General features: G+C 39.3%; 1 protein-coding gene across 4 annotated transcripts in view; it reads left to right on the forward strand.

The window, feature by feature from the left end:
- The window catches only part of LOC134336513 (alpha-1,6-mannosylglycoprotein 6-beta-N-acetylglucosaminyltransferase B), a 930,404-nt gene that overhangs the window by 797,114 nt on the left and 119,685 nt on the right, over positions 1 to 13,605 (forward strand). For all 4 annotated transcript variants that reach the window (XM_063030783.1, XM_063030786.1, XM_063030785.1 and 1 more), the window contains one exon: positions 8,773 to 8,906. In XM_063030783.1, coding sequence (XP_062886853.1) covers positions 8,773 to 8,906 — 134 coding nt within the window. The remainder of the gene's footprint in view (positions 1 to 8,772; positions 8,907 to 13,605) is intronic.

Raw genomic sequence — 13,605 nt, forward strand, 5'->3', positions numbered from 1 at the left:
CTTAGATAAGGAGACCAATACTGCTCACAATACATCAATTGCAGTCTGACCAATGCCTTAATTGCCTCAACATTACATCCTTTCTTCTACATTCTAGTCCTGTCGAAATGAATGCTAACATTGCATTTCCTTTCTTACTACCAATGCAACCTGCAAGTTAATGTTTAGGGAATCCCAAGTCTCTTTGCACTTCCAATTTCTGAATTTGGTCCCTGTTCAAAAAATAATGGTCATTGAGGAGGTTACCACATTCTTTTTGGAAACTGTTTGATTGAAGCCTGCTTGAAGCAGGTGGGCACCTCAGATTGCTGAAGTGAGAGGTTGAAGATGGCCGTAAACACTCCAGCCAATTAATCAGTATAGGTCTTCAATACTAGACCAGGGCCAGATGGTTACCATGGATTCACCTTTCTGAAGGCCGTTCTCATGTTGAACTCAGAGACTGGAATCACTGGGTCATAGGAGACTGTGGGGGTTTGTGAGGTGCCTCCATGTTCTGTAAGTCAAAAAGAGCATAAAGGCATTGAATTCATCTGAGAGTGAAACTTTGTTGTCATTTATGTTACTTGGTGATGCCATTGAATCCAGCTACAGCTGTCAAGTATCCACCTGTGATTCAATTTTAATTCTGAAATGCAACATTGCATGTAAAATGGCCTTCCAGAGGTCATATCTAGATCCCTTGTAGAGTGCCGTGCACAATTCTGATTTGATGGAGGCAGACGTGAGAGCACGGAGAAACATCTAGTGTCACTTCTGAAATGCCTGTTTCGCTGCCGCTGCTACTGTGTGATCCAGAATCTCCAGAGGGGAATACCCCGAGTCCTCGGCTTTGCTTGTTGCTCGGTGGCCGGCGCTCAGCAGAGATGGTGCTCGGTGCTCGGTGTCGGAGGGCTGGTCGGAGGCTCGAAGTTTTCAGACAGACTCAGAGTCGGCTGTGGTCGGGTGCTTCCAGGGTGCTGTATCGGCAAGTTTGCGGCGCTGGAGGTTCATGGCAGGGAGAGTTTCTCCCTTCTACCATCTGCGTGAGATGATGGGCTATCGGGACTTTGAAACTTTTTTTTACCGTGTCCATGGTCTGCTCTTTATCAAATTACGGTATTGCTTTGCACTGTTGTAACTATATGTTATAATTATGTGGTTTTTGTCCGTTTTAGTTTTTGTCTGTCCTGTGTTTCTGTGATATCATTCTGGAGGAACTTTTGTATCATTTCTTAATGCATGCATTTCTAAATGACAATAAACGAGGACTGAGTGTCCTCATAATCTAATCTAATCTAGCCCTCAGCAGATTTTGAATCTCTTGGTTCCTTCAGGGTTTTGGGTTGAGGAAGACTTGGAGTGATCTTGTGTGTCACTGTGGAAGATACTAGCTACATGGCACATTTTTGAGATAGTCAGGGGGTCAGAAGTGAATGTATTCACTGTTACGAAAGAGAAAGTGTTTGGTAAAATGAATGGTCTAAAGATAAGTAAGTCACCTGGACCAGATGGGCTACACACCATGATCCTGAAAGAGGCAGCAGCAGAGATTGTGGATGAATTGATAGTGATCTTTCAAGAATCACTAGATTCTGGAATGGTTGCAGAGAACTGGAAAATCGTAAATACCACTCTACTATTTAAAGAGCAAGGGAAGCAAAAGACAGGAAATTATAGGCCAGTTAGCCTAACTTCAGTGGTTTGTAAGATGTTAGAGTCCATTATTAAGGGTGAGGCTTCGGGGTACTTGGAGACACACAATAAAATATTCTTCCTTAAGAAAAAATCTTGCCAGTCCAGACGGACTGGAAATCTTGCCTTAAGGTAGGTGGATGGGCAGCCAGTATTGATGAAACAGGGGGTCGGCAGAAGGAGAATGGGCAAAGTGGCAGATGAAATAGAGTGTAGAGAGGTGTATAGTCATGCACTTTGGTCCAGAAATAAAAGCACAGAAGTTTTTCTAAAAGGGGAGCAAATTCGGAAATCAAATGCAAAGGATCTTAGGAGTCCTACTATAGAATCCCCCTAAAGGTTAACTTGCAGGTTGAGTTTGCAATAAGAAAGGCAAATGTAATGTCAGCATTCATTTCGAGAGGACTAGGATATAAAAGCAAGAATGCAATGTTGAGGCTTTATAAGGCATTGGTAAGACTGTATTTGTCTGTCTGACTTTGGAGAGGGTCCAGAAGAGGTTTATGAGAATGATCCCAAGAATTAAAGAGTTTTTATACAATGGCTCTGGGCTGTATTTACTGTAGTTTAGAAGAATGAAGGGGTATCTCATTGAAACCTACCAAATATTGAAAGGCCCAGATAGAGTGGACGTGGAGAAGCTGTTTCCAATAGTGGGAGAGTATAACAACAGAGGGCGTAGCCTCCGTATAAAATGGCGTTCCTTCAGAACAGAAATGAGGAGAAATGTTACAGCCGGGGGTAGTGAATCTGTGGAATTCATTGCCACAGATGCCTGTGCAAGCCAAGTAATACCTATTTTTAAAGCAGAGGTTAATAGTTTCTTGATTAGTAAAGTAGTCAAAGATTACAGGGAATAGGCAGGAGAATGGGGTTCAGGGGGAAAATAAATCAACCATGATTGACTGACAGAGCAGAATTAATGGCCCAAATAACCTCATTCTGCTCCTATATCTTATGGTCTACAATCCTCCACTGAGAAATTTGTCACAGGCACTGTTTTTAAGTAACACATTTATATATTAGGCATCTGCCAATGCTTGCCAGTGGCTATATGTATTTTAAAAACTAATTCCATTGCTGACTACTAAATAAAAGATAGTAATTATTATCATTCCAGTAAAAGAAAGCAAATTAATCAAAGTCCACAAGCTAATGGCTTGATTTTGTGTGCACCGTTAACTCACAGTCCCTGCAAATTTGTGTGTCTGTGTTTTTGCCTTTCTAAATCCTTCTATGCTCTTTATTTAAAGGACAATAATATTGGTGAATACAACATTTTTCTCTTGCACCTAATGACTTGTCTAGCACTCTTTTAGTATATTTCTGAAGTGTTGGGTTAGAGACAGCTCAGACAACCTTCTTAATTATCAAACATTTTACTTTAGGAATACTTTATAGGCTGAGCTGATAACGGAACCTGTTTTAATGGTAACACACTGAAATAATAACTGCCATTGTTGCATTTCGTGCAACATGACACAAGGTTCATGCTATCTGATTAATGCTGAATGTGGCAATAAATCTCTCCTGACTCCATCGCCATCTGTTGAAATTGATGATTGTATGCTTTATAATGTTTATAATGTTCTCCAATACATTTAAATATTACTACCGAATATTGATTTACACAAAATCCAAATTACTCCAAAAAATATCCTTCCAAAATTTGAAGTTTTTAGAATATTTTCATATTTAGAAAAGCAATATATCAAGATAATTCAGTCCATACAAGAACCCCTGAAAAGATGCATGCCTTCTTTCTGCGTCAATCGTGTCAACTGCATTTCACTCTGCAGCTGAATGTAAGCAACATCTAGCAAGGTCATCATGTCCTGGAGCAAGGAAGAAATAGCATGCAATGCTAAAGTGGAAATCGTGAATTTGATTTAAGTCAAATGTAAAAATAATTGATTTCTTATAACTTAACTAATATTAAATTGTAATTGTACTTTAGTCTTGAAAAACTCCCTTTATGATATTTCCCCTAAGAGTTATACAAAAATGAATTACAATGACCAGTCTTTAATAAAAATAATTACACGTTGATCATAAAAGATGTCAAACTGGTGATTAAAATCTATCATAAGGTGTGATAGAAGGGAGCCGTTGATTTTTTTTTTTACATACTGTATTAAACAATATAACTTGACATTAGAGTCTTGGAGAACAATGCGAAACAAGCACCTAAAATTTTAAGTTTCATAGTTATGGAAAATCAGCACTGAGGTCACAACAAAATATTGAACTGTATGCATTTTAAATGACAACCAATGTGTAGTCAAGGTCATTTAATACATTTTCAAATTCTATCTCCTCTCCTATCTCATGCACCCTCATCACACATCAACCAAAAGCTTCCATCAATCAGGAAGTGAATGTAACAGTACTGTCTGTCACAGCCTCACATATTTACCACTTTTCCAAGCCTTCCATCCACAATTCACATCACTTAAACACCTCTTTTAACAATGCCCACCATATTACCATGTACGTTGTGCAATAATGACACTTTTCAACACTTTTATTGCACCACTATTCAACCATCCCAATCTACCTCACTTCCGTATGCTTCCTAGTCACCATTGGTGATTCTGCAAATATTTATAGATAGCATTTCAGCTCTTTCTGGCCACAGAGTTATGACTGTAGCGAGACTAGAGCAGCAGGTTCTACCGCCATCCCTCAGGTGCAACCATGTTGATTGTCAATGAAGAAGAGATGTTATTTCTAATCTGCACTGACTGTGGTTTCCCAATGAGGAAATCAAGAATCCAGTTGCAAGGAGAGGTACAGAAGCCCAGGTTTTAGAGCATAAGACCAAAGGACATAGGAGCAGATTAGGCCATTTGGTCCATCGAGTCTGCTCCACCATTCCATCATGACTGATTTCTTATCCCTCTCAACCCCATTCTCCTGTCTCCTCCCCGCAACCTTTGATATGCTAAGTAATCAAGAACCTATCAGACTCTGCGTTATATATACCCAATGTCTTCACCTCCACAGCCATCTGTGGCAATGAATTCCACAGATTCATGAAAGAAATTCCTCCTCATCTCTGTTCTGAATGGACATCCTTTAATTCAGAGGCTGTGCTCCCTGGTACTAGGCTCCACCACTGTAGGAAGCATCCTCTCCATATCCAGCTCTTTCTGGGCCTTTTAATATTGAATAGGTTTCAATGAGATCCCCCTCATTCTTCTAAACTCCAGCGACTAGCCATCAAATGCCCCTCAAACTTTAGCCTTTCTTTCCTGGAATCATTCTTGCACACCTCCTCTGGTCCCTCTCCAATGTCAGCACATTCTTTCTTAGATGTAGGGCCCAACACTTGCTCAGAATACTCTAAGTGTAGTCTGAAATAAATGCTAACGTTACCACCGACTCAACCTGCAAATTAATGTTTAGGGATATACTTCCAGTTTAAGATGGCACGACTGAAGTTGTGCAACAGCCCACCGGTAGTTCAGATCGCAAGAAATATGACTAAAATGTTACTAATAACACCTTTCCTGAAGTAAATTGTGGTCAACAATCACCGCCAATGAAGAAGCAAGCAGAGGCGAAGCTGATCCGAAGGATGGGGCATGCGAGCGTATCGCAAACCCAAGGGACAACCTGATCGAGACACGGTCACAGATGGAGTTCATATCGCTGTTGCCGTTGGAGTGAATGATTTCGCTACCTAACCCAGGTGTGAGATTGGATCACTCCAAGCTCTGAGCCAATTTGGTGAGATCGAGAACGGCTTCGGGCTGTGAAGCCCAAGCATGTCGCTGCATCAGGGCCCAGATCCTAGAGCAAGACATTACCCGCTGCTTGGATAATTAAAATGCCGGCCCAGATAGACTGGAAAGTCCATGTGCGGAGATGAGGGTCGGGCTGATTTCGCTTGCTGACCCACAATGTTCATTCCTCTCTCCAATGGTTGCCGTCTCTGCAAGTATCGTGGCATTTTTGCCCCGCTAATATGCTGAACTGAAACGGCTAATATGAGCGGGATTTGGCCTACTCCTCCTGCTCTGGGGAGCAGGTCTAAGCACTCAATCTGATTTGGAATGCCGTTATTTACTTCTCTTGCTTGCATGATGTGTGTTTTTCCCTCTTTTCTTTTTTTTTAATTGGGTTCTTTAGGTTTCTTGCTTTGTGGCTGCCTGTAAACAATCAGATCGCAAAGTTGTATAATTTGTACATTCCTTAATGATAAATGTTCTTAAATTTGAATCTTGAATCCTGCACAAGGATTCCCAAGTCCCTTTGCACCTCTGATTTTTGAATTTTGCTCCCCGTTTAGAAAATAATTCACAGCTTTATTCCTTCTATCAGAGTGCATGACCATAGACTTCCCTACACTATGTTCCATCTGCCACTTCTTTGCCCATTTTCCCAATTTGTCTGTCCCTCTGCAGACTAGAAGGTTGTTGATTAGTACTGAGGAGATGATGGTTTTGGGTATTGACCCGTAATCAATAAGCAGCAGCGTGACATAGGTATCACTGTTGTCCAGATGGTCCAAGGCCAAGGAGTGAGTTAGTGAGATTCCATCCTCTGTGAACCCATTGTAATGGTAGTCAAATTGCAGTGGGTCCACATTCTTGCTTAGGCAAGAGTTAATTCTAGCCGTGACCAATCTTTCAAAGCACTTCATCACAGTACGTGTGTTTGCAACGGGGCGATAGTCACGGAGGCTGCTCACCCTGCTCTTCTTGGGCATTGGTATGGTTGATGCCCTTTTGAAACAGATGGAAACAAATGACTGTGGCAGTGAGAGAGTGAAGGTGTCTTTGAACACTCCAGCCAGTTGGTTGGCACAGGTTTTCTGTGTCCTACCAAGTACACCATCGACGCCTGAAAAGATCTTTTTGGGAAGGTTTGCTCCACCTTATCTTCCTTTAACTCAATTATTTTGATGCATGGCCCTTTCCATATTTACCTATCATGCTGAACGCTGAAGTGGCCAATAATCTCCTTAATGTAAAAAGAGCAAAAGATGTGGTAAAAGCCCAAAGGATGTTTGTTAACATAAATACCATATGTTTGAATGACTACTTCTTTACAGTTAGTCACTATTGAGTGATGAATCTCTTAATCCCCATCTACATCAATGGAGCTGTAGTGCAGCGTGTATCAAGCTTCAAATTCCTTGGTGTCCACATTTCCGAGGATCTCACCTGGTCCCTGAACTCCTCCAGCCTGATCAAAAAGGTGCAGCAGCGCCTTTATTTCCTGCGGAGCATCAAGAAAGCTCACCTCTGCCCCAGGATACTGATGGACTTTTACCGCTGTACCATTGAGAGCATATTCACTAACTCCCTCTCAGTGTGGTATAGCAATTGTCCCATATCGGACTGCAAAGCACTCCAGCATGTGGTGAAAACAGCCCAGTGGATTATCAGCACCCAATTGCCCACCATTGAGAATATCTACCATAAATGCTGCCTGGGCAGGGCGAAAAGCATTATCAAGGATGCATCTCACCCTAACCATGGACTTTTTACTCTTCTCCCATCCAGTAGGCGCTACAGGAGCCTCCGCTTCCACACCAGCAGGCACAGGAAGAGCTTCTTCCCTGAGGCTGTGACCCTGCTGAACCTCTCATCACAGCACTAAGCAGTATTGCACCCATATTGTACTGTCTCAGTACTTTTATATTTGTGTGCTGTAGCACATTTTATTTGCAGTTATTTTATAAATAACACTATTCTTTGCATTTCTGGTCAGATGCTAACTGCATTTCATTGGCTTTGTACCCGTACTCGGCACAATGACAATAAAGTTGAATCTAATCTAATCTAATCTAATCGGCGTGAGTTAGGGCTTCTTCTTGTCACTAACAGAAGGTTCACCATAGTGCTTGAATATAGGAAATATTCTATTCCAATGATATCAAGTTTGGATTCTTCTCATATTAACAACCTGTGAAGGTTGATATCACAGGTATTCTTCCAATGCATACTTCTAATTTTCATGACTCTGTGCTCTCTCCAAAATGCAAATAACATCCATCGTCCCAAAAGGAATGGAAAACTAAACAAATATTATACCAGTATCATGTTCTTTGTATGAGCAAGATGCTAAAACTTTAAAAGATAATAACATTGTATATTTAAACTGCATTAAACCTAAATTCCCGTGACCTGTAATTTTAACTAAGTGTGGCGCTGATAAGTTAAATTGCCTTGATAACTTCTACATTACATTTCTGACAGCTCCATTTTACTGGAGAATCTAATTGTTGCTGAAAACCGAAATAGAGCTTGCAAAATCCCCAATTGCTTCAAATACTAAGTTAATCTTAAAATTATTTTCATTTTATTGTTCCTGATGTTAAGCAGCTGACAGGGTAAGTATAAATCTTGTCCTAAATTTACAAAAATGAGGAAAGGTAGTTGCTGCTTTAGCTTTGTACTGTTCTTTAACAGGATGAACCCAATCTTATTTCTAAGTTTAAAAAATGTTAAATGTAATGTGCATAGTTAACTAGGAAATTATTCAGAATTTTCCTCTTTCCCAATGCAAAATATGCTTAAAATTAAATTGATGATTTGCTTTCTTCCTTAAATTTGTAGTCATGCAGAAAGTAAGCCAAATTGAAATTTGCTGCCAACAGGACATTATAATAGAGCAACTTAAAATATCTCACTCTATGACCAATACATTTTCTGAGGAGTGACCATTGCAAAAATTCTAAGAAGCTGCTGATCTGTTTCCACGTTCTCAATCTTCTGAATGTATATCTGCAGCAGACAGCAAGAGAATAAAATATTCGAGATCAATGGAAATTTTACTATGCTCAGTGTATTTATTCCTCTCTTTCTTTATATGTTTTAACAAATTTTGAGAACAGTAAGCCATTTTGCACATGAATCATCAGGCATAATCTCATGTACTGCCATTTGTATTTCAATAATAAGGAGAAGCATTATTTTATATCCTATGGAAAATATAGTATATTTATTTCCTGCGCCTTTACTACATAATGGCTCATGCACTGTTTGATGTTTCCATATAAATCTGACTGAACTGAGTGACAGACAGAATTTGTACTAAAGGCTCACAGATAACAGTGGGCTTTCACACTTCCGTTTTGATTTTCAGATGCCGGATAAGAGTGATTGATACATTTGGCACAGAGCCAGCTTACAATTTTGATGATTATGCAAATCTCCGTGGTTATCGAACAAACTGGGGCCACTGGAATCTGAACCCAAAACAGTACATGACTATGTTCCGTAAGTAATTATTGGATTAAACTTTTTAGAAAAGGGTGGCTTTCTATATCTGACCAATGGAACTCTTCAATACAAATCATAAACACGAGATTTTGCAGATGCCGGAAATTCAGAGTAAAACACACAAAATGCTGAAGGAACTCAGCAGGTCAGGCAGCATGTAGGGAGCGGAATAATCCCTCACCATAGATGCTGCCTGGCCTGCTGAGTTCTTCCAGCATTTTGTGTGTGTAACTGCTGCAGCAAATTCATTTATAATCCATTTTAAACATACTTCCTTCATTTTAATTTTCAGATGTTGTTCTATCATCGGTTGATGTGTCATAGTAAAAACTATACAGTCACTTGTTCAAACAAATCTAAATCATTGAAATTATAGGTAACCTAAACATTCATATATTATTAGAGTTTTCTTTTAATAACCTCTGGCAAAGCAAAATCACTTATTTATGAACAAATGCAAGTTGCTAGCCCAGCTTTTGAAGAACAGTATGTTTAAAAGGCCATCATCTCCAACTGATAACTAAATTTAGTGAATGTATTTCTGTAGAAATAAGTGGGTTGCAGAGCATATAACTTTGCACACAGTGACCTTAAGAACATTTTTTTCAGTTCAGAGATAGTTCTCATTCTCAAATTTAAACACCAGTAACACTTTTAAAATTAGTCTTCCACAGTCCTGTAGACAAAGTTGATTTATAATGCTGCTAAAACAACTGGTACTATGTTTTTTTCCACTTGTCTTGCAATACGAAAACATTTTCAAAGACAACGGGTTGGATTATGTTGATGGTGAAGATAAAACTTTATTGGTAATTTCCTAAACAGAAACAATCTGCTACAGCAGCAGTTCCCAACCTGGGGTCCACAAACCCCTCAGTTAATTGTCGGGGTCCATGGCATAAAAAGGATTGAAAACCCCTGCTGTACTGCCATTTTGCAATTTTACTGATTTCCTTCACTGCAAAGGCAGGATTCTCGACAGTGTGATAAAACTGAGGGATTTTGGGGTCCACAGATCTCGCAAAGTTGCCATGCAAGTTGATTGGATGGTTAAGAAGGCCTGTGGTGTGTTGGCCTTGATTAGATGAGGGATTGAGTTCAAGAGCCACAATGGTTTATGTTGAACAGTTCATATTATAAGTTTGGATACACGCTCTCGTGTTCTTCTGTCATTCCCCACTATCTGTGGCACTATATGTGTGGAGTTCACAGCCCTAGGAGAAACTGAGTATCTCTGAAAGGGTAAATTGAGATAGACCAGATAAATCCCTTTTCATGGAACTGAATGATTGATAGATTAATGAAGTCAGTCAGATTACTAAAGTGAAAATAAAAGGGATATGCGAAAGATGTGAAACACTGTTGAGAGCTGTTGCTGATTCTGCTGGAAACAAAAGAAAATCTGCAGATGCTGGAAATCCAAGCAACACATACAAAATGCTGGAGGAACTCAGCAGGCCAGGGCAGCACCTAAGAAAAGGGTACAGTGCTAGATGCTGCCTGGCCTGCTGAGTTCCTCCAGCATTTTGTGTGCATTGCTAGGATTCTGCTGGAAGTGCAGTTTGTACCTGGAGCCACAGGAAGTGGACAAGGTGCCAACTGAGTACATCAGATGGTCTGATTGACAAGGTTGTGGACAACACAAAAATTGATGGAATTATGAATAACTCAAAATGTTGTCAAAAGATACAGCAGAATATACTGTGGATCATTTGGAATTTAGGGCAAAGAATAGTCAGATGGTACTTAATACAGCCAAGTGTGAGTTGACATATTTTGAGAGGTAGAATGCAAGACGGAAGTATTCAGTAAATGGGAGTACCCTCGGGAGCATTGACATACAGAAGAATTTTGTGTGCAAGCCAATAGCTCCATGAAATTGGCAATACAAGTAGATATGATGATAATGAAGAAGTGGAGCAATGCTGGCTTCATAAGTCATGGCATTGAATATAAGACATTGAATATGAGAGTTCGCAAGTTATGTTTTAAGTGTATAAAATCACATTTGGAGTTAGACCACACTTAAAGTATTGTGTCCAGTTCTAGTCTCCACACTACAGAAAGGATATGAAGGCTTCGAAGAGGGCACAAAGAGGTTCACCAGGATGTTGCCTGGAATGAAAAGAATTGGTTATAAGGTGAACTTGAAAAACTTGAATTTTTTTCACTGGAGAAAAAGAGGATGAAGGTGAACATGATTGATGTATATAACTTTATTGGAGGCACAGATAGGATAGATTTCAATTTTTTTGTTCAGGATGGAAATGTCAAATACTAAAGGGCATAAGTTTAAAGAGTGGGAGAAAAGTTTATAAACAAAGCATTTTTGCACAGATATGATAGCAACATTTAAATGCATGAAAGAGGATCTCGTGCTTACCTGGTGTATATGATGAATAAACTCTCCTCTGACTTCCAGCCAGGTATGGGTATCGATTATAACCGACATTTCAATGTCAATCTGTGCCACCTTCATCAGGGATGATGCCTGGGCATGCCTAGTCCAGTGGTATTTATACCCTCGTAGTCCGTCCCTCCTGATTGGTTACTCCTCATCCTATCAGGTCCCCGCCTTGTTTACAATTGAATCCCAGTCCTTACTTAGAGTGGGACCTTTGCCTTTGTTAAAATTCTTTTCCTCTAGTTTTATTTCAATGGATTCCTTCATTGGGCAGTCCCAAAAGCCATTGGCACAGCACAATAGTTTTGTGCCATTGAAGTCAATCCTATGGCCATTGCGATTGCAGTGTTTTGCCTCTGCCGATTTCTCTGGATAACCCGAGTGGATACACCTCCTGTGCTCCTTGATGCGGGTTTCCACTGGAGAAGTCAATGGTAGCAGAACGCTGCCATCAGATTGACTTCGACTGCACAAAACTACTGTACCGCGCTAATAGCTTTTGGACCCTGGTGTAAAGGAAGCCATTGAAATAAAACTAGAGGAAAGCAATTTTAACAAAGACAAAGGTTTTGCTCGAAGTAAGAACTGGAATTTAATTGTAAACAAGATGGGAGTTCAGAAACCTGATTGGATCAGGACTAACCAATCAGGAGGGATGAACTCTGTGGGTATAAATACCACTGGACTAGACATAACCAGGTATCATCCATGATGAAGATGGCAGAGTTTGTCACCGAAACATTGGTTACAATCGAAACCTGTACCCGGCTGGAAGGCCGAGAAGAGTTTGTTCAATTAGGAAGCATCTTCCACAGGCTCATGAGCAAACAGGGACGAGAGGGATATGGGCCTCGTGCAGACAGATTAGTTTCATTCAGATTGGCATCATGGACAAAAATCCTATTCCTGTGCTGTACCATTCCTATGCCACTCAGTTAGCCACTCCCATATGGGAGGAGTTCACATATTGTATGTCCAATCAGAGTTATCAATAAAGTTCATCTAAATAGCCTGCATGCTGTCCTGCTAGTGTGCTCTGTACTCTCCCTCAATATCAAACACAACAATATTAAGAGCATTTGCTTTATTGCTTCTCATCTGGACAGACTTTGTAAGGTGAGGAGATACTGTAAGTGCTTGGAAGGTATGGATATCCAGTTTTGATCGTATGGGTAATATAAACACTCTTCGGTTCTAGGTAAATATTGGGCAGTATGAGATTAATTATAAAAAAGGCTGATGTTACTGAACAGAATAGGTGTTTGAAATAGCTTTACATTCACAAACTCCATTTCATATATATCATATATTTCATATATATCTGATATATTCAATAATTGTAAATAACTTGTCCTCTGTTAGCCTCACACCTAGCTTCAATGATCATAATGTGTAAAAAAGAATCTTTTGAAGTCATCACGAGCAATGTAGCAAGTGTGAAAGCATGATAAAAATATAAAAATATATCATTCAGTGCAGACACGAGAAAATTAAAAATAGAAAGACAAATTATTAAAAGAATAATTTTCCTGCAAGCTGCAATTTAGCTGGAAAAATATTTTCTTCCATTGTTATGGGGAATTTGATTGAGAAATTGGTCTGTAAAATATCCAGATATGCAAATACATTACAGCTCTGTTACATTGAATTGATTAATGTGCTGCATATTTGCATAATCTAATGAGAAAAGATTTTAAAATTTACTTACTAATCGCCTGAAGATTCAATAGGAACTGCATATTAATAAAAACCGGATAAAATAAATTTATGATTTTGTCCAGTGTTCCAACAATCAATTTTGTTGTTATCTAAATGTATGCAAGATGTAAATCCAAGTTTACATATTTTTACTATCTTTTTATTTTGCAATATTTCAATTCTGTAGGAAAAGCTGAAGTATTATTTTATAATAATTTACATTGCTAGTGCCCTGCAGCGGCAGAGGCAGAATTGTTACATGGAATTGCTGATGCTGGATGTTGTTATTATTAGAACAATTGTTTCATTTAAACTGTACTGAGTATTTTATGCCACTTTGATGGTTGGCTGAATTATAAGCTCCACCTACCAACTAAATGAGCCATAAACAGCAAAATGTACAAAGTAAAAAAAAAATCAGGAAAATATGACTCAATTTGCTTTTGAAAATAAGTAATATCAGAAAAGGACATGAGCCGAGAATTTGGATCACATGTTGCCCATTTTTTTTGGAGTAATACAAAATCTAGTTTGAGTTCAACTGGAGCAGATATCTCCAATTAATTGCTACAGGATTTTACCTGAGATATCGTA

This window comes from Mobula hypostoma, chromosome 22, assembly GCF_963921235.1.
Source record: "Mobula hypostoma chromosome 22, sMobHyp1.1, whole genome shotgun sequence".
Classification (NCBI taxonomy): Eukaryota; Metazoa; Chordata; class Chondrichthyes; order Myliobatiformes; family Myliobatidae; genus Mobula; species Mobula hypostoma.